At 47.2% G+C, this 20,744-nt stretch overlaps 1 protein-coding gene across 1 annotated transcript in view; it reads left to right on the top strand.

The window, feature by feature from the left end:
• Positions 1-839: 839 nt before the first annotated feature.
• SH3RF2 (SH3 domain containing ring finger 2) overlaps positions 840-20,744 on the top strand; it is a 111,587-nt gene continuing 91,682 nt past the window's right edge. Inside the window, exons 1-2 of the mRNA XM_016202921.2 lie at positions 840-897; positions 1,929-2,413. Of these exons, the coding sequence (XP_016058407.2) occupies positions 2,036-2,413 (378 nt within the window). The 5' untranslated portion in view covers positions 840-897; positions 1,929-2,035. The remainder of the gene's footprint in view (positions 898-1,928; positions 2,414-20,744) is intronic.

The raw sequence follows: 20,744 nt of genomic DNA, 5'->3' as shown, positions 1-20,744 counted from the left end.
AAAAGGGTGAAATGAGTTCATGGAAGCGAAGTATTTAGAACAGTGCTTGGCACAGATAAGGGCTGCTCTGGTTTTAAGTAATAGTATTATTATTTACTTTAGTAAATACCTTTGTAACTTTATATGAAATATATTATTGATAAATCAAAAAATAAAAGTATAAGCATTATCGGGGCCTATGAGAAGTCTCCAGGGGGCAGGGGGCAGGGGGTAGGGGGCAGGGGGCAGGGGGAGAGCTGGGACCATTGTTCTTTCTGTTTTTAAAGCCCTTTTGTGCTTTGATTTTTCAAGAATTTCTATGTATTGCCATGACACTATTTTTTTTTATTTATTTAAATAGATTGAACAAAAAGACCACTGAAGTCTCTCTCAAACCTCTAAATTCAAGGACTGACTAGGATTTTTAGGGAACAGTACTTTTTAGGTGGCCGGCTTCTCTTTGTTACCATAGCTCCCATTAATCTGTTTGACCATTTCCATTACTCCTTATAAAGGCTGAAAATAAACACAGTCGCCTTTGCATGTTTATAACTGAACGTGTTCCAAACTTCTCGGATAGGAGAGACATGGAGAAAGGTGGAAATATAAACTGTAAATACTTGGCCTTCCGGGCTGCCTTGTATTTTTGCCCCTTAATATGCTTTTCCCAGAAACCGACTGTTACTTTAAGGAAGGATCCGTAGCAGAGAGTGAACCGAAAGGAAACCGCTGCGGGCCGCCCAGCGGTGAAAGGGTTAACTGGGCTGGGTAAGGCGATCCCTGGCGAGGAGCAGGACGCAGAGTTGTTCAAGTTTTCAAGGCGGCGGCCTGGCTGGGTGGCCAAGGAAGCCAGCTGGAGGGAGCCCGACGGAGCGGAGGACCGCGCTGAGCTGAGCGCAGCTGGGGTTAGAGCTCAAGGTTAGTGGCCACCGCGCACCTCCCCAGCGCGACATCTCGGGGCAGTTGTCCCGGGAAGGCGAGGCGCCATCTCCCGTCCCGCTGGGCCGGGTCTGCTTTGCTTCCCGGGGGGCCACCCGCCCTCCCCGGCTGCTGCCTCCTTCGCCCAAGCCTCGGCACTGGCAAGGGACAGGAGACCTGCTCCCAGGAGGCTTTTCTAAACTGGAGACTTCTTTTCATTCATCCGAAAGGAAACTTTCTGGAAACCACACACACACACACGCACACGCACACACACGCGCGCACACGCACACCTGTATACGCCGCTCGGTCTTGGCATTCGCACAATCCAGAATTCCTACCTGCTGCAGTTGAGACTGAGAACAACTGTCAAAGTAACTAAACAGGCTGCTTGGCTTTCTCTTGCGGGAGGAATTCTGTCTCTGAGGCTATTGTCTCTGAGGCTACTGTCTCTGTCTTCGAAAACGGGTTTCTAGCCGCCGCGTTTCTCGTACCTGGCTAGCACGAAACGGAGGGGCAAGACGCTCTGTGGAGGAAATATTCCTCCACCTGCATGAGCTTCAGGGAAACTTAACTGTGTACGCTGACCTGATGTGCGCGTGCTGCAGAGGGCAACTCAAACCCTGGGGGGGAAGGACGGACAGCCAGCAGCTAGCGCCACGGGCAGTGCATTCCCAGAGCGCTTGGACTTGAGGCCCGGGACCGGCCGTCTGGAGGGGTAAAGGACCCCTGGGAGCCCCGGCTGGGACCGGGCGTGGGTAGGCCCCTTCCGCAGGCCAGTTTTGCGTCCCTGCTCCTGCCTTGCGCAAGGAGAGGCGGTGAGCACGCGGTCGCTGTGCTCAACGCCCCCTGGGTCCTCCGGCAGGCAGGAGGCAGGTCTTGTACCTGCTGGCGCTGCATCCAGATGAGTCACTGAAACTTGGTGCTGGCACAGAGCACTTGCAAACTGCCTCATGAGACGCTGCCTCCACGTAGGCGGGATCTCTCCAGAGCAATCTCTTTTTTTCTCTCTCCCTTTCTCCTTCAAACAGGCAGGAATTGTGACGCTCTCAAGAGACCGGCTCTGACCCCCTTGGCTCAGCTGACCCTACAATGTGGACGCTGCCCCTCCGGGTCAGGGCTGGAGTTTTAAAATAAGATGGATGATCTGACGTTACTTGATCTTCTGGAGTGCCCCGTGTGCCTGGAAAAGCTCGATGTCACAGCCAAAGTCCTCCCTTGCCAGCACACCTTCTGCAAACCATGTCTCCAGAGGATTTCCAAGGCCCACAAGGAGCTGAGGTGCCCCGAGTGCAGGACCCTGGTGTTTTGCAGCATCGAGGCGCTGCCGGCCAACCTGCTGCTTGTGCGCCTTCTGGACAGTGTGCGCTCGGGGCAGGGCTCGGTCAGAAGGGGCTCCCTCCGCAGGCCCGGCGCCCTGGCCTTGCAGGACGGCAGGAAAAGCAGGGCTCACCCCAGAGGTCTGCAGTCCGGCCCTTTCCGGCTCGTGCCTAACATCAGAATCCACATGGATGGGGTAAGAACGATCTCGTCTGTTCATATGATGTGCCCCGGGAGGTTGGGTTTGTGTACGCCAGCAGTTGGGGTTTTGTCTCTTTCGGCTGCGATTCAAAAGAGGTGCTGCCAGGAATCCCCAAAGATAAGTTTCTGTGCACAGTGACCCTTCGCTGAAGTTTGGTGGAACCCTGAGCCTCTAATGCTTCCTGGAATTCTTAGAATTGGTACAGCTACCCCGTTTCTTGTGCAGAGGGTTGTAGGATCAGAAAGCCTTCTTGATTATTATATTTTTGGTCTTTCACTTCTGCTGTTCCGAGGCCAACCCAATGCATGGGAAACGCACGAAGAATGGGAAAGAGAGAGAACAAATCCAACCGCTTGTTGCTTTGGGGATCTCTGAGAAATTTCTAAATGTCAGGTTTAGTTTGAACTTTACCCAAATCCATCCTCCCACCCCAAGCCGGTCGTAAAGTGCCATGATGACAATGTTCATTCACAATCCATTCAAAGCCATCAAGGCACTTGGCACCCGAAGGTCGTGCAGGAGGGAAGCGGCCGTGTGGGTGGACTGATTGATAGGAAGGGTGGGCTGCGGAGTGCAGCAGATGTGTCTTACTTTACCGAATGGATAAAACGCGTAAAATGCGCGCATCAGAGGCTGCAGTAAAAACCCAAACGGGCGCTCGCTCTGCCTGGCCGGGCAAGCACATCCCGAGGACTTTGTCCGACCTGGCTGGGAGCCTCGTTGGAGAAGCTGTGCGAGGGCACATCTCTCGAGAAGGATGTGGTCCTTGCGAGGCCAGCGGGATTATTTGCACTGTCACCCCAGGAGTCAGTGTGCCAATGCGGACATGGCAAGCTGTGGCCTGAGTCCCTGGCATACTTAGAAAGTCAGAGCTGCACTCTGGAAAGTCTTAGTACTAATAGCGGCAGGGTCCCGGGCTCCCTGCTGGGAAGCGTAACAGTGGGTGGGAGGGGAGGGTCGTCCAGATTCCTTCCCAGCGAAGGAGAGCAGGCTTGTGATGTGCATTCAGACAACCGTATAAAGTATTTCCTGCAACAGCTCGCCCTCCTTTGGTTCACTGCACTTCCAGCCGCCGCGAAGTGTGCAAACATTCAAAAGTGAGAGCGGGAAGAAGCCGGCATTGGCGTGATTTCTTAGGGCTTTTCACGGCCATTGCGCTTGTGTGTGTGAAACACATCCCAGAAAAGGTCCTGGCGCCCTTCTTTAAGGCTCCCGATTAGCTCCAGCCATCAGTCAGAATCCACAGGCTTGGAAAAGGCAGGGTGGGGTAGGGGAGCCAGCTTCTCCCAGATATGCCTTGTTTATAGAAAATCTCATAGAGAAGGGGCTCTAACTCCAGCCAGCAAATCTCCCTTTAAATTCCCAAGACCGAGCAACCTCTGCTCTCCCCCACTCGGCAGAGTCTGACTTGCCTCTTGGTAGAGTATCATTTTTTTACTACGAAAGTGTTGCCAGACTGGGAGGAGGCAAATCCCTTATCGCCTCTGAATGTTTTTGTTCATGTTTTTGTCTTTTTCAATGTGGCTGCGTTGCCAAGAAAAGGTAGCAACGAATGGATCCATAGCTACCAAGTTTTTGAACCCTAGAGGATTCTGCCAGGATTCCTGGCAGAGGGAGTTATGGGGAGGAGAGCCGGTCACACGTAAGAGGCAGCCGTTAAGATACTGCATGTCCCTGGAACTCTTTCACAGGGACTTGTAACATCAGAGCACGGTGCCAGTGACGGCCATCCCCGGAGTCTCCCAGGACCAAGACCTGTCCATGAAGCTAAGACACAGAAACAAGCCCTTGAGGGGTTCTGCTTTCAGGCAGCACCTGGTTTCCTAAAGATGCAAGAGAGCAGAGCTGGCGGCCACCACCATCGGCCCCCGTTTCCTTCATTGGGGATGTCTCAATGGGGATGTGAAAAGACTTATTCCTGGATGTAAATATGTCCTTCTGCAGCCTGTTCTGCTCCAAAATGTAGCTGTCTTCCCTGTAAGTGTGAGAGCAATTGTGCCTCCCTCAGTGCAGAAGTTGCCGCTCTGTTCTGAGAGCTAGCAGAGCAGACTTGCATCCTCACTAAGACTTGCCCTCTCCGCCTCAGCTTACCCAGTCTAGTCAACAGTTAATAATCCTCGCTACCCACCTTCTCCCGTGTACTCACAGCACCGTAGAAAGCATTTCCTGTGGAATGCATATGCATTACATGAAATGCAAAGCATCATCATTATCATTAATTTAAACTTGCTGTATGACTTTGGGCAAGCCACTTAAGCTCGCTGGGTCCCAATTTAAATTTCTATAAAATGGGAAAATGTATTGTAAAAACAGAGAGCCATTGAGAGACTTCACTAATTAGTGTTTGCCAAGCACTTTGAGATCCTTAGATGAAAGGCACCTGGAAGATCCTTATCACAGTAAACATTATTATTGACTGTTTATTGTACCCTGCTGTGCATGAGGCATTCCACAAAACACAGTAGTGATAGCCCTTGCTGGAGAGTATAATAGGTATTATTATTGAACTTGAGTCTCTGATGAGTCCAGGCCAGGATAATACTAAGTATAAAGTACTCGTCCCCCAGGATATAAACAAGCTGTTGTCACAGGGTACCATTTGTAAAACACCTCCCCCAGAGGACCTGATGTTAACCTGGAGCTCGAAGGAATTCATTCAACTCCCAGTCCGTGAGCTTTCTAAGTCCAGCGTCTGTCCTGCTCACATAGGCTCCTCTGGTGAACAAGCTCATCAAGATCTTTGTGTTGGCTCCGAGAGGCCTGGTGCTTCATGTGCCAGCCAGTATGCTAGGGTGGAACCAATAGTCACACTTGGTGGTGCCAGCCCAAGACAGAAAAAAAATAGGCCATTGTGCCTACCTGTCTGAAACCCTCCCAAGCCTATTGTGTAAAAAAGGAAACTTGAGAAATGGCTGTAGGTTTCTACCACATGCAATTATATCAGACCAGCAGGTAAGATCAACAGACTCCTGGGAGGCCCTGGCTGTAAGTCCCGCTGGTTCTTATCGCTTCGCAGACTGCAGCTGAGCCAAAGGAACTTTGCGAGCCTTTGAGAAGATTCTGGGCTCCTGAATAGCTGATCTCTTTCCCTTCCCCCTCCTCTGTGACCCTCTCATAGTATTTCTGAATTAAGATGGGCAGTAAAGCAGCAAAGCTAAGTATTTGGGAACTTAGGTTTGAAAAAGATCAGTATTCAAATCTTGTTGCTTCTCCTCAGTGGTTGTATAATGTGAGTGAGTCACTTGGACCTCAGGGCCTCCGGTTCCCCAACTGTAAATTGGAGGTAAGAGTAATACCTGCTGCAGAGGGTTGTTGTGAGAAATAAATGAGGTGATTCATGTCAATTAGCTCCTCGCACAGTGACTGGTTCAGATTAAGTGCTCAATAAGTGTTGCCTGTTATTGTTTTTGAAGTGACTCAACACTTTCCACTCCAAATTACACGCCCTCTTTCATTCACCCCCTTAATTGTTAATTAGGTGTCTTCCACAGATGCTCCCTGGTACCCTGATTTCTGGTTTGTTTTGTCTCCAAATGACCCATGGCCATGATTCAGGGGTGTGATTCCGCCCGGCGTGCACTGGCTTGGCAGCTCACTTCCAAGACCCTTCGGGAACTATGAGTTGATTCTAGGAGCAAACTTGGTGGCCAACTTCACTTCCCCAAAGAGAAAGTTCAAAGCAACACCATAGGCGGGGCAAGAACCTGGGCCACTTCCCAGCATCACCCCTTCTTCATGAACGTCTATCTTTCCTTTCCCCTGCTCCCCACCATCCCCAACACAAAGGTTGCCGCCCTGGGTCTTGCAGGGCCTGACTTTCTCCCTCCTTTGTTAAGCAGCGTGCCAACCACACACATTCCTGTCTCACTCGCCCTGTCTCAGCGAGAACACACCTGCCACCTCCAGCACTCAGCCCAGGTGGCTGTGTCCCAGAAACTTTTTCAGCTGGTGTTGCAAGCGACCGAGGGGGGAAAACGAGGTCAGGGAGCGCGTGGGGGGATTGAGGCTGCGGAGAAACCAGAAGGCACCCAGCCCCGCTTCTGAGTCTCAGCGGCTGCGTCCCGCCGCAGAGCTGGCACACAGACGGCGGTTTCTGCTACATTGGCAAAGGGACTGAAGCCATCGCGAGTCCCTGAAAATAGCAAGCAGGTGCCACCTGGGTCGGCGAGGACCACGCGGGGCAGGTGGAGGAAGGCGTACAGACAGGACTGGGGTTGAGAAGTCAGGAGATAGGTGGTTCTCCAGCTTCACACACAAAACTACGGTGATGGAAAAGAGTGGTTGCCAGGGGTTGCCAGGGGTTGTGGGTTGGGAGAGGATGTAACTATAAAGAGAATTAGGGAGGTTTGGGGGGTGAGGGAACTATTCTGTATCTTAACTGTGGTAGCAGTTCAATGAATCTATGTATGTGTTAAAATTCATAGGAATATATGCCAGAGGGGAAAAGTCAATTTTACTGTATGATAGATAATGTTTAAAGTGCCCTGGCCGGTGTGGCTCAGTTGGATGGCAGTCGTCCCATGCGCCGAAATGTTGCTGGTTCAGTTCCTGATCAGGGCACATGCCCGGGTTGTGGGCTCGATCCCCGTTAGGGGGCGTGCAGGAGGCAGCCGATGGATGTTTCACTCTCACATCAGTGTTTCTCTCTCTATCTCTCTCTCTCTCAAAATCAATTTAAAAATATTTTTAAAAATATTTTTGAAAAGGTAGCTCTTGTACATTTATTTTAGACGCTGCCTGATTTCATCTAGCCCACTGGTTTCCTTTCATCTCTGTGTGTACTGGGTCAATGCTATTTCTGAGAAAGACTTCGCCACCATTTAAATGACCAGGGTAATTCCTACACGCAGGCTCCTCCCTGTTTCAGCCAGCCATTCTGTTAAATGCTTCATCTTCCTCACCAGTGAAAGGCGCCTGGCCAAACACCTCCCCCAGCCCGTGGGATGGCCTAGTGAGAGGGGTAGGGCAGGAGGTTCTCCTTACTCAACCTCAGCTATCCACTGGGGGCATCTAACCTAACAAACTGGGCAGTGCCTATTTTTGTGTTGTTTTCATTTCCTCTTGTAAAGGGTTGCCTACCACATGTCCCTTCGTACTCTAAAGACATTATGGAATGAGGGAAAGGGCTTGTTTAGCCCTTGACTTGAGAAGAAGATCATCATCTACCCACTTCCAGATGCCATGACATAGCTTTGGGCTTAGCTGGGACCAGCTCAAACACAGCTCTCTTCAATGTCTTTATCTTCTCTCTCTCTCTCATTTTAATTCATGCTTATATAGTAGGCCAGTCTTCCACAAAGTATATACTGTAAGCTATTAATGGGTGTTCCAGAGAGCTCCAGGGTCAAGCAAACCAGAGATTAACACAGAGCTAAACTTTTTTTTTAGCTGCAGGACTTTTCAGAACTTTTAGCATGAATTGTGAATGTCTAAGTGGTAGACTATAATAAGAAACGTTTCCTAAATTTCCACGACAGCAGTACCTTCCATTCTCCTTTTATTAGCACCTTGAGTAATATTAATTGTCCGCGGAACAAATTTTGGAAAATGCTGTCTCATACTAACGCAGACATAGCTGAGCCCCAGAGAGAACCCCTACTGTAGTTACAGACTCCTGGCTCATTCCAAGAGGAGTTCTTGGTAAGTTCTTGCCATTAGGAGATATTTTGGGAAAACTGAAAGTCCTTGTCACCACCTTCGGCAGTAATTATTTAGCTCCCACCACTACTGTCCAGCTGTAGGCACTGTGGGAATCTCACAGCAAGTCAAGATTCTCACCTTCCCAGTGCCTACTGTCTAATGGTAAAACCAACCAGTCAGTATACATCTGTGTACATATACGTACATACATGAATACACACATGTGTACTATAAATATATATATACACACATCTTATAGATTTAAAGATATTATCCATTGTAAGATGCATTATTAGGTATAGCTCTTATGGGGAAAAAGAAACACCACCATGTCAGATATTCACTGTAAGATACATCCAATTTTAGAAGCATTAAGATATGAAAAAAAGAGTGTCTTACTGAAGAGTACATATTGTCTGATTCCATTTATATAAAATTCTAGAAATGGCAAAGCTATAAACTATGGTGATTTGGAGGATAATGCACATGTTTTATACGATGGTACATAGGTTTGTCTAAATTCATCAAACTGCACACTTAAAAAGAGTGAATTTTTGTATGTAAATTACAACTCAGTAAAGTCCATTAAGACAAAGTCTTAGACGAAAGAAATGACCTTCTATGAAAATGTCAGGCAGTAAGGTTTGAGGGAATGAAGCTTGGCCAATAAAAAGAAGCTCCCTGGGGGAAAAAATAGGTGTTTTAATGGTCAGGAAGGACATGGTCAGAGGACAAACAGGCAGGGTCTACTCGGGACACGTGGACCCTGGGAAAGGCAGGACAGGATATTTCAAATAGAATGGCAGTGGGAAGAGAGGGAGATGGAAACAGATGGAGAAGAGACTGGGTAACTGGGTACCTGCTTGAAAACCACCACTAGGAAGGCACATGTCAATTATTCCATAATAAAGTCTCTCCACAGCCAAACCGGTCACATGTCATCGCATGGCCCATGGGCTGTATTTACCTGATGGGTTCAATGCAGCCAAGCAAGGTATCTCTGCTCCAAGCAGATAGCTGAGCTTACTGGGTAACTGAGAAACAGGCCCCACGTCACTGCAGACAGTCATTCTCTTCCACTGAAATGGTCAGGTTTCCTTATAACCCTCACATGCAGGAGCACCAGCCAGCAATTCCAAAGTAAGTGGTGAAACACGGGCAAGGAAAGGCAAGGCCATTCTACATGAGCAGCTTCCTGCAGCTTGGGTCTGTGTCAGCCCCCAGGTCACACCACTCCAGATCTCCAGCTCAGGAGCCAGGGCATTCAACAGACTGCTCGTAAGGGCTTGCTCTGTGCTAGGCTCTGTCTTGAAAGCTCATTCCAGGGATGCTCATGGGCTCTGACTCCAGGACTCAAATAGTAGCTGAGTTCACCTCTGAGCTCTCTCATTTCTCCAGACTTTTTTACAAGCACAAGGAGAACAGGCAACTTGTCTTATCTCAATACTGTGCTCAGAGCACCCAGCCTACAGCTTGGCTCGTATTAGGAACCTCAAAATATTTTTGGAGCGGGTGAATAAATAAATGGTACACTTCATGGAGTCATAGAATGATGCCTTCCTGAGTCAAGCCATTACAGAGCTCTGTGAGAAATGAGCAGAGCATTATATTAAGCATAATAAAGTCATGTGGTGACAGAAATGTTCTAGATGTGGATTATCCTTCAAGTACCTTTTTTCGTGACAAATGGTACTCTCTTGAAAACACAGTGGGCCAGGTTCAAAACCGCTTAGCTCGTGAGTCACCAGCCCTTAGAAGGAGGGAAATGCCATTCTCTGTATGGCCAAACTCCTGCACCAGCCACCACAGATCCCACAGGCTCCTTTGATCTTGGGGCAAACGCTTAATCTGGGGCTCATTAACACTTAATCACGGGGACACTAGTGACAGGAAGAGTCTCTCAAAGATTTTGCCACTGAATTAGGAGCTAGATTGTCCTGGCCTCCTATATAAAGGGAAGACAGCGCTTCAGGTAGGAACGTGGCCCTCTCTTGCTGCAAACCTACACCACATATATTATATATATATTACATGTAACAAAACATTTGCCATTTTAGTCATTTTTATGTGTATCGTTCGGGGGCATTCCGTACATTCACAGTGTTCTCCAATCATCACCACCACCCACCTCCAGAGCTTTTAAATCATCCTGCACTGGCTCTCTGTACCCGCTAAACAGTAATACCCACCCCCCCACACACATTGCCCCTGGTGCAAAACTTCTTTTTGGATAAGAGGAATGGTATTCTAGTATCACACTTAAAATACATATTCCAATTTTCTGCAGCTCCTGACCTTAGGCTTCCAATGAAATGAGTAAACAAGATAACACTATGATTCAGAACAAAGTCTCTCCATTCGCACATCCTGCCCGTGTGCTTCTGGGCAGGTTACACAGAAACTCTGGACATTGATGCTATAAATTGGAAATAGTAAGCTCGCCTCATAAAATTATTGGGAGGATTTTATGAGATGATACTTGCAAAGTGCTTAGACAGGGTCTGAGCAAAGCAAGCTCCCAGGAAAGGTTAACTGTTCTCACTCACTCAGGTAGGTTAACCCCTTAAAGTGCTAACACACTGGACCACTGCCTTACTGAGCTGTAGACATGGGGGTACCACCGGTCGTGGCATCATTCGGAGGGTAAGTCAAGATAATTCTTGTGAAGTTCTTAGCACAGGATGCGACACTGCGAGCTCAGTGACAATAAATCTGGGGCATCATTATTTTAATTTTCAGTCTCATTCCTTCATCAGACAGGTACAGGATACCTTTTATGTATAAGACCCTTTGCTGGGTTCCTGTGAAGAACAAAAGCAAGTAATATGCGGTCCTTGCCCTGAGAGAGCTCATGGTCTTTTGGGAGACGGCCACATAAACTAGTAATTATGGTGCACTTAATAAATCTTAAACGAAGGACTTACTATGTGTCGGGCCCTGGGTAAAGAACTTTTACCTACAGAATCTCATTGAACTCCTACAGCCCACTGAGATGGAGGTTACTGTTTTCTCTACTTTACACATAAGAGGTCTGTGCTCAATAATGTTACAGATCAAGAGTTAACATTCCTGTAGTTGGGTTTGGGGTAGTTATTGAGGTTGCACTTTTTAAAAATGCAAATGATCTGAGTCCTGTAATCCAGGCAATCACAGAAACCCATGACCCTAAGGGCTGCAAACCTCAGAACACACTGAGAGTCCTGGTGTCACGATCCCGGGGCTGCTAGTTTGGGGAAAGGTGCCTCTCAGCCACCATTCCCATGCGCAACACGGGGAGCCAAGAAAAGAGGTGAGAGAACTCGGCTCACTCTCTGGGACCCTTCCCAGAAAGGCTGACAGGAAAACTTTAGCCTGGAGACAGGAAAAATAGGCCAACGCCCCAGGGGTGCCTGAAGCCAAGCACCCCAGCTGAGGTGTCCGCCAAGCCCCCCAATGTGAGAACAGGCAAGAAGGAAACCCTCCACCTAACTGGGAAACTGGCTCACGCGCCTGATGTCGGCCCACCCTCGGGTCTCAGTGGGAGTCGGCCCTCTGTCCCACATCCCGCGCCGGGGCCACAGTTCCCCCTGGGCTCCCCGAGCCCCCAGTGCTACCCCCGGCCTCCACAGCACGCAGGAGCTCCATGGGGTTAAGGAGCTGTCTTTTCTCCTCTGTACCCGGCACAGCACCTGAAACGCAGCCAGCATTTGATAAATATTTAATTGCTGAGTGCGCCACGTTCACCATATGGTAAGAAACTGTTCTTAGATTCAGCAGCTCAGGAGCTCCCGGTGCCTTTCCTGGGGCTGGAGGAAGGGAGACACACCAGCCACTTTGTCCCCAGCATCCCTTCCAGCCCCTGTCCTGTGTCTTGACTTAAGGCCAGGCGTGTGGGGAACGGCATGGAGGGGCTCGCAGGGGGCGGGAGGTAACTGGGAGGCGAGAAAAGGAGTCAGACGGGAGCGCAGAGCAGCAGCCGCTGGCAGCCCTCCGAGCAGTGGCCCTGGTTTGCAGGGTCAAGGGCGGGATCGCCGCGCGCACAGAAGCACTTGCATCGGCTGCCGAGGCCATCGGCCGAGCCCGTGGGCACGGGGCAGGGACGGGCTCTGCAGAGCCGTGACCAGGGAGGTGCTCGGCTAGGATACTAACAGCCGCCTGGGCACGAGGACAGGGCTGCCACATCTCGTTTGGGACTTGTGCTTAATAACCAGGGATCGCAGAGAAACGGAGGCTTGGAAGAGCAAACTTCCCTTCCTCGCTCTCCGGAGAAGCATGAGGGTCATCTTCTGGATCCCCGATTTCTCTTGGGAGCGGCGACTCGCCATGGATGAGGGGACTCTAAGTAGGTGGCTGATGTTCGAAGGAAGGAGGCGATGATGACTGCAGGACAGAAGGAAACGACAGTGTCCGCTTCCTCCTGAGAGGCTGTCCAAAGGACCCAGGGTGCAGGAGCCTGCATTTTATTTTATTTTTTTTTTAATATATCTATTGACTTCAGGGAGAGGAAGGGAGAGGGAGAGAGAGATAGAAACATCAATGATGAGAGTCATTGATCAAACCCGAAACCCAGGCATGTGCCCTGACAGGGAATCGAACCCGATCGCCTGGATCCTAGGTCGATGCTCAACCGCTGAGCCACACCCAGCCGGGCCAGCCTGAATTTTAACAAAAAGAACACTTCCCATCTCCTCCATTTACTTCCCTTCATATTGGAAAAGAATCTGCGATTAAACCTTTTTTTTTTATTGTTTTGTTTTCATTTCCTGAAAGTTTGAAACACTAGGATTTTTTTCATAACCATAAAACTTTGTGGTTAAGACATGTCCTGGGTGTCCTAACCTCTCCATTCCGCTTCGTGTCCCAAGGCCTAAAGAATCAAACAAACTCCATCGCATGGTGTATTTGTCCTGATTGCTTGGGCAAAAAGGGAGGGACCAGGGAAGAGAGAAGCTGGAGAAGTGGACAGTTATTAACCATCACCTCAGTAACTCCCACCATCACATAATGCACCCCATGTGCCAGACACTGGGCAGAATGAGCCAGGCTTCCGTGAATCCCCCTACAGCCCTCGGGGGCCTGAGGCATGATCCCACTTTACAGGTGAAGAACCTGCTAAGCAGCAGCAGAGCTAGGATTCGAACCAGGTCTGCCTGCATCCAGGGTCTGGGCTCTTAAGCAGGTCAGTCAGGGTTAAGGCAAATCCCCTGTCCCCTTGGAGCCCCAGGGAGCCCTGCGCTGCCTGCTGTGCTGGTCAGTGCCCGTGGGCACCAGCGCCACCCTTCCGATGTTCATAATCTCCCGGAGCATGATGCCATCCGTAGCCAGTCCAACTCCACGTTAATGATGACGCCGTGTCTTAGCCAGGTGCCACTTGTTCAGAAATGTAAGGATTTAAGAAGTACAAGTGAGTCTAGGTGACTAGAGAGGGAGACAAGAGAGGGGGAAATAGAGTCAGAGAAAAGAGGAGGGTAGGGCAGGGGGAGGCAGACAAGGCACACGTAAGATCTAGGCCGGGGCAGCAAAAGCCAAGAAGGACGGAGGTAAGCTGACGGCAGAAGCAAATGTGCAAGGGAGGACTCCCTGGGGAGCTATGGCCAGCTCTGATCCTAACGTGTCTGCTTTTCCTGAACCGTAAACAGAGTCAGGACAAAATATCTGCGCCCGTTTCCTTCAGGGACCTGTCATCTGGGTAGACAACATGGTCCATTAAAGGTGAGGGCAGATAAGCCTGAAATTCAGGAAAGTCGGCTCCTAATCCTGTCTTAGCCGAGAACCAACCGTGTAACATGTACTATAGCTGAGTGTTTAATAAACGTTAGTAATTCCTATGGTCATAGAAAAAGTCCTAGAGCCTCTGAGTCTCGGGACTCCATCAGCTCAGTTTTAAAATGTGTCCTTTCTGTATTTTACAGAATATGCAAATGACACAGGAGTGTTTGCATTTATGTGCTTAAGAAAAATGTGTATATAAGTTGAAATGTTTTTTAAAAAAATAGCTACCATTTTTACAGTGTGCAAGGGCCTGTGCTAAGTACTTCACCTGCAAAGCTTATTTAATGCACAGAGCAGTTAAGACTCATCTTTTGTCTTTTACAAAATGAGGACACTGAGGCTCAGGAGTACTGACTAGCTTGTCCAAAGTGTCCCGTGTAAACCAAGTCCAAGCCCACGTTCTTGACCATCACGTTATGCTGGTTCACAGGGGCCCTGCCTCTCTTATGCAAAGAGCATATACCTTTTTTATCTATTAACATGGCATTATTAAAATAAACTCCTGTCAAGTCATGTTACCTGTGTAGATCTTGTCACTCCAGACTTGTGCGGTACCAACCACGTGTGCAGGACTGAGTGGCGCTTCTAATTCCTTTGTGCTCTAAAATCTCACACCTCAAAAAGCAATTTCCAAAGACTCAGGGGAAAGGACAAGGGACAGGCTATACAGAAAGACAGAGAATAAAACTAAGGTGGCAATGAAAGAAAAAAAATCTTTCGAGCATGAAGCCAAAGGCATGAAAAATGTGATCATGGAACTGGAAGGAGGTGGCTCCAACCTCACGGCTGTTGTTATCTAGAAGCACTTTCTCATGAGCCATTTGCTCAAGCCCACCCACTATTTTGGTTTTGTTTTCAACATTTTAAATTATTTCCAAAGATTAGAAAAGTGATTACTGGGTCAAAGGGGATGAATCCTTTCGAGATTCCTGATACATAATATTAATTTAGTTCCATCTGCGTTTGCCGGAACTCTTGGTTGCAAGTGACAGGAACGCACCCCGGACTAGTTCAAACCAAAGTGGGAATTTGCTGGCTCCCAGAATGGGAAGTTCAGAGCTCAAGCCTGTCTCGGGGCCTCTAAAAACCCAGACTGTCCTGTGGGATAGCTCCCCTCTGCCTTGACCCCGCTCTTTCTATCTTCTGGTGTCATGCTCTCCAACTGCAAAGACATTCTCCACGCATTTCATTGAAGAAGGTGCTTCCCCCAGGTTTTTTAGTCACAAACAATAGGACCCACTGCATAAAAAGAGTTAAGAAGTGGCGGGATTAATAAAAAAGGATATTAGGTAGTTCACAGAATTTCGGGGAGGGACACAAAGCCTGACTTGAGGTGACCTTGTCAGGAACAGTGCTCCAAGTGACTGAGTGCTGACTTCTGGGCTGACCCCGCTGGCACTGAGCGCTGAGGCCTCCGTGGGCCCCACTTGTGGCTGCGGCTGGAGGTCAACCTTGGTGGCAGCCGCCTCCACCTTCCCGCAGAGGTGGAAACAAGTCTTTCCTGGTCCCCTCTTTGAGTCACTAACTGCCAACTCGAAGTTCAAGTCAGGTCCCGATAATTGACAACGCCTAGATCCCTGGCTGAAAGCAATATGGATAAGGCTGGCCTTTTCGACTTCTTAATATTGAGACAGTTTCTGCCACCCACCAAAACTCATAAGGTAGGTGAGTTTCCAAACATAGAAAGGGGGTTCAGAGGCAGGACATTCAAGCCACAAATCTGTACTACAAGAAACACAGCAACAAACAGCTAGCTCAGATTTACATCTTCCCAGCTCTCCAACCGCAGAGAAAAAGGAAAGTCTCTTTTGACACCACCCAGTTCAGTGCCTCGCCCTTAGTAAACACCTGCTGGACTGAATCCAGAAGCTTTAACAAACAAGGCCTGGTTTCAAATCCTGACTCCTGTGTAGCACCGACAAAATATTTACAGCATTTCTAGTTCTTAATAAGCACTTGAACTTTGTTATGGAAAAAAAAGATGAAATTAAAGTCCTATGTCCCCCTAGTTTCCTTATGTCTAAAATATTTGTTCCCTGAGCTCTTGCTTAAAGACGGGCAGGCTGACCTTCCTCACTTGTGTTTAACTTCTGTGGCTGTCTAATTTCTCTTCAGGGTGGGGCAGGGGAGGGACATAATATTTCTGATAAATGGAAAGCTGGCGTTGTTACCAACAGACGTCTGCTGAAATACGAAATGAGATTCTTATGCAGGAAGAATGGTAGCAGGACCTCAAATTGCCATTGGCACTTGAAGATACATTAGCAGGATCAAAAGTGGGATCAAGATGAACCCAATAGCCAAGCAGATGGCAAATACAATCCTTAGTTTCATCAAAAACCAGGGCAGGGAGTTAAAATGCAGCTTGTCAAAGGGCTTCCACAGGTAGTGTGATCGCTGAGAGCTGCAAGAGGCCGATGGGAATTTTGACACGGACGCTGCAGTTAGCTTTGCTAACACACCCGACCGTGAGCACCGCCCAGCCTTGGCTGCCGCAGAGTGGCCCGTAGAGAGAACATGAAGAGGGCAAACTGATCTATCAGTTTTGAAGATAGTAGGATTTTTCAGGAGCCACATTCCTGCATCTTATTTTTACTTTTTTTATTTTTTATTTATTTTTTGCCTCATGTCAGTTCCCAAGAGTTTGTAGTGGGCGAAACTCCTGAGGGGCAGGTCATCTTCTGTTGTCACTTGTGACAGTCTCCCTAACTTGGTGGTAGAAATAAAGATATGTTGACTCCTTAGGATTTTCGGATTTTCTCAGGAAAGCACATTCTTTGACTCCTCCAGGCCACCACTGCCTGTTTCTGGTCTGGGGGAGGGAGAAAGCCATGGGGAGAGAGAACATTTCAGATGTAGATGAAGTAACACTCACAGAATTCCAGGCACAGATAGGAAACTATTTCAGGATTCCAAAGAATGAAAGGACTCAAGTTCCTAAAATGTTAAAAGAATCTTGGAGCTTTGATCTAAAAAATAGAAGTCCAGACATGCCCTCGGCCATGGGCTATAACCACAGTGGTTTTATCATTTTAACTGAAGTCTCTGACGGAGGTCATCGGTTCAGCAAGAAAGAAAAGCTGGCCAAGCCAGATGTTAACCTGAAGTGTCAGTTTTTATTAATACTTAAGAGCAACTTATCCAAGAAAATTCCCCTTGTGGTTAACACAGTTTATCAACTCTATGTGTGAGGACTTTTTAGTGGTGCTTTGTAAAATTCCTTGTCAAACTGACTTAAGCGGAAAAAAAAAAGTGGGGGGGGGGGGAGAGACTAGAGGGTTGGTAATTCCATGGAGATTTGAACAGTAGACGTTAGGCATGGCGAAATCCATGGGTTCAAGGTCAGCCAAATCCCGTCCCTCTGTCTCCCAGCTCAGTCCTCTCTTATGTTCTTCAATCTCAGGAAGGTTCTTTCTAGGAGAAAAATACTGGCAGCCAAGGCCTACACCATTCCTAAATCTCTTAATCTTAGTGAAACTGAGGGTGTCTTCCGTGACAGCTCTGCCAAGGGGACTCCAATTAGCTTTCGTGGGGTCCTGTGTGCATCGGGAGCACTGCCTGTGGATGGACTATGAGGAACCCTCTGATGGGTCAGGACAAGTCACTTGACCACCCTGAAGCCAGCGGGCAGGGCAGGGTCAGCCCACCTGCACTAGGGAGACTGAGCATTACTAGCAGGGAATGAAGGACAGGTGGTCCACAAAAGAAGCAATTCTGTGCAGACAGATGTCTCAGTAAGAATGCATTTAAATCACAGGTGCATTTTGGAGATTTTTAAATTTTTTATGCATGGCAGTTAAAAGCAGATGGGAACCAAAATTGAAAGACCTTCCCAGTGCCTGTTTATTTCTCCGAACCCTCTGACTTTCTCTCCAACCCCTTCACCACCCCACAAATCAGTCTAAAAGAATTTTGCCCACACTTTTTAAGGTCCTGTTCAAATGCTACCTCTTTTTAAAAAAAAAAAAAAAAAAAAAATCTTCTGTTAGTCCCCCTCTGAGATGCTGAATCCCTCTTCAGTTCCTACAGCAAAACTCACCTGGCACTTAGCTTGTCCTGCCTTCCTAGGTCTTATACATGCAGGGTTTTGCCTTATACCTCACCCCCTCCACCACCACCACAAGGTTAAAACTCAGAAAATACTTCAAAAGAAAAATAATGAGGCAAGAAAGAAAAGAGGCCAAGTCAGGAGGCCCCCGATGCATACCTCCCCCGCCATGACACTATCTCCCTCCATCGACCTGCTTTTCTCACCTGTTTCTCCTTCTGAATTCAGATCCTTGAGAACCATGACTCTATGTTGTTCAACCATTCCTTTTTCACAGTTTGCACACAGTAACTACTGGATGCATGCATGGATGGATGGATGGCTTTGTAGAGTTAGTTGTAGGTGACATAAACCTTCCCCTTACCCCAGTATGAAAGCGTTTCGAAGAATGAAGGGATTAAGATCAGCTAAGTGAGCAACCAAAAATATACCCGAAGGTGTCATAGCCACATGGAAAACAAATGGAACACAGTGCATTTAAGCAACGGCACAAGAGAATCTGTTTTAAATAGTGAAAAACTACTTCCTGCCTAGCTGATGAAACACCAAAACCCCTCCTATTATCACTTGTAACTACTTAAATTCCCTGAGGACAAGGGGCTAGATCAGGTGACATCAGGTGACTTTTTATGACTCTATCCCCTCACCCCAGCTCTGATTCCTTGGAGTACCCCTTAATTGTTTTGGAGGTTTTTATTGTTGCCTCTCCCTAGCACCAGAAAGTCCAAAAACTCAAAAACTGCAGTTCCAAGTTAAGTTCTATTTACAGCAAAAATGAGAGGTGACATGTTGTAGAGACTTGCCCTTGTCAATTGTGACTGTGGATCCTCCGCGATCGCCCCTCAGGGCTCCACTTGGTTCTCAAGAAAAATGCTCCAAGAGAAAGACATTTTCTTACACGTTCTGAGAATACATGAGGTGGCAAACTCATTTCTGAGGCTTTTGCTATTTCTGACAAGGCTGTTCAAATAGCGAAAACTCGAAAACCCCTATTTCAGCCGATTGCAATTTTTCTGTTTTCCTCCTGGAAATGGCACTGCCCTGTTTTTGTCAGTGGCTTTTACCCTCAGGTTACCTCTGATTTGGTAGGTGGCCATCAAGGAAAGAATGATATGAGTTCACTTGTTTTTCTGGGGCCCATAGTCAATTGTCAGTTGACACACTCTGTTATAAATTATCCTAAAACTATTCTGAGTAGTCATTATTTTGCTATCTAGAGCCATTGTTGTTTTGGACTAGGGTGACGGCAGTCTTCTGCTAAAATCAGAGAAGAGAAAGAACTTGGAAGCTCAATAGGATTCATTTCAACAAACATTGACTTTGGCACAGAGAGCATTAGACTGGGTGTTGTGGGGCTTTCCAGGTGGAAACAACTAAGATCATCCGTGTTTACACCAACGACTCCAGGTATCATTTATCCCTTCGGCAAACATTTATTTATCAGCTACCGTAGGCCAGGCAGACGACTAGGCCTGGAGGGGATGCAGTAGAGAAAAAGACAGAGGCAGCTTCTGCTCTTAAGAAATATGCAGTCTCATCAAAGAAATGTTATGTAGTGAAACACACAAGGAAATATGTCATTTTAAGGTGTGATTGGAAATCAGGGGGGAAGAGGGCCTTAAAGCTCTGGCCTATTGAGGGAGATGTAATTACAAATGTACTTTCTGAGGAAGCAAAGCGTAAGTTGGATGAGCCAACTAAAGAGTTGGGCAAGAGTATTTGAGGTGCCCGGCCGGGCGGGGCTCAGCAGTTGAGCATCGACCTAGGATCCAGGCAGTGGGGGTTCGATTCCCGGTCAGGGCACATGCCCGGGTTGTGGGCTCGATCAATGACTCTTTCATCATTGGTGTTTTTCTCTCTCTCTCCCTCTCCCTTCCTCTTTCTGAAATCAATAAAGATATATTTTAAAAATAAAAATAAAATAAAACATCCTTAAAAAAAAAAAGACCCAAAGACTCCCCAAAGGAATCCTTAGCTTTTATACTTCAGGTGAAAATCTGCCAGTCAGAACAATGATATTGGAACAGAAGTCTTAGTTTGTGCTGAATACTGTTTAAGATTCCTATTTAGGCAATGGCTCAAAACAAAATGAAAAAAGCAAGTTGCAGAACATATCTACATACACTATATACATATTTTTGTTAAAAATTGTTTATATGTGTGTTTGCATGTGTATGTAGGTGTTTATACATAGAAAAAATCTAGAACATTTTTCCAGTAAAAATATAGTACGAGCCACACATATAATTTAAAATTTTAGTAGCCACATTAAATAAAGAGAAAGCTGAAATTAATTTTTAAATAGCGATATCTAATGCAATACATCAAGATATCATTTCAACATGTAATGAATACAAAATATTAATGAGATATTTTACATTCTTTTTTTCATACTGTCTTTGAAATCCAGTGTGTATTTTTTACTTAAAGCACATTATAATTTGACTTGCCACATTTGAAGTGCTCAAGAGCTATGTGTAGCTAGTGGCTACAGCATTGGATCGTACAAATCCAGAAGCACATGCATCAAACTGCAGATGGAGACAGGAGGAAACGGGATAGAAGAGAGAGCAAAAAAGGGGGTTGCTTTTCTTTTTATATCCTATAGTGACTAGTTTCTTTAATAGAGAAGATATATTTCTTTTTTACTTTTTAATTACATACTTACCTATATTTTAAAGAACTGTTAGGAGCAACACACAGGTACCTGAATTTGCTTCTCAGGTCTAACCAGATAACCTACCCAGGCTAGAACATCCTTTACATCAGGGGTTCATGGCCAAAGGTGTGTAAATACATACATGCTGCTGTCGAGCAGATAAATCAAGTGTTTATTAAAAATTTACGGTGTGATTAAAAAAATCACAGTGAGAGCAAGACCCCATG

This window comes from Miniopterus natalensis, chromosome 4, assembly GCF_054644295.1.
Source record: "Miniopterus natalensis isolate mMinNat1 chromosome 4, mMinNat1.hap1, whole genome shotgun sequence".
Classification (NCBI taxonomy): Eukaryota; Metazoa; Chordata; class Mammalia; order Chiroptera; family Miniopteridae; genus Miniopterus; species Miniopterus natalensis.
Note: the sequence above shows the minus strand (reverse complement) of the source record. Positions and strands in the feature narration are given on the sequence as shown.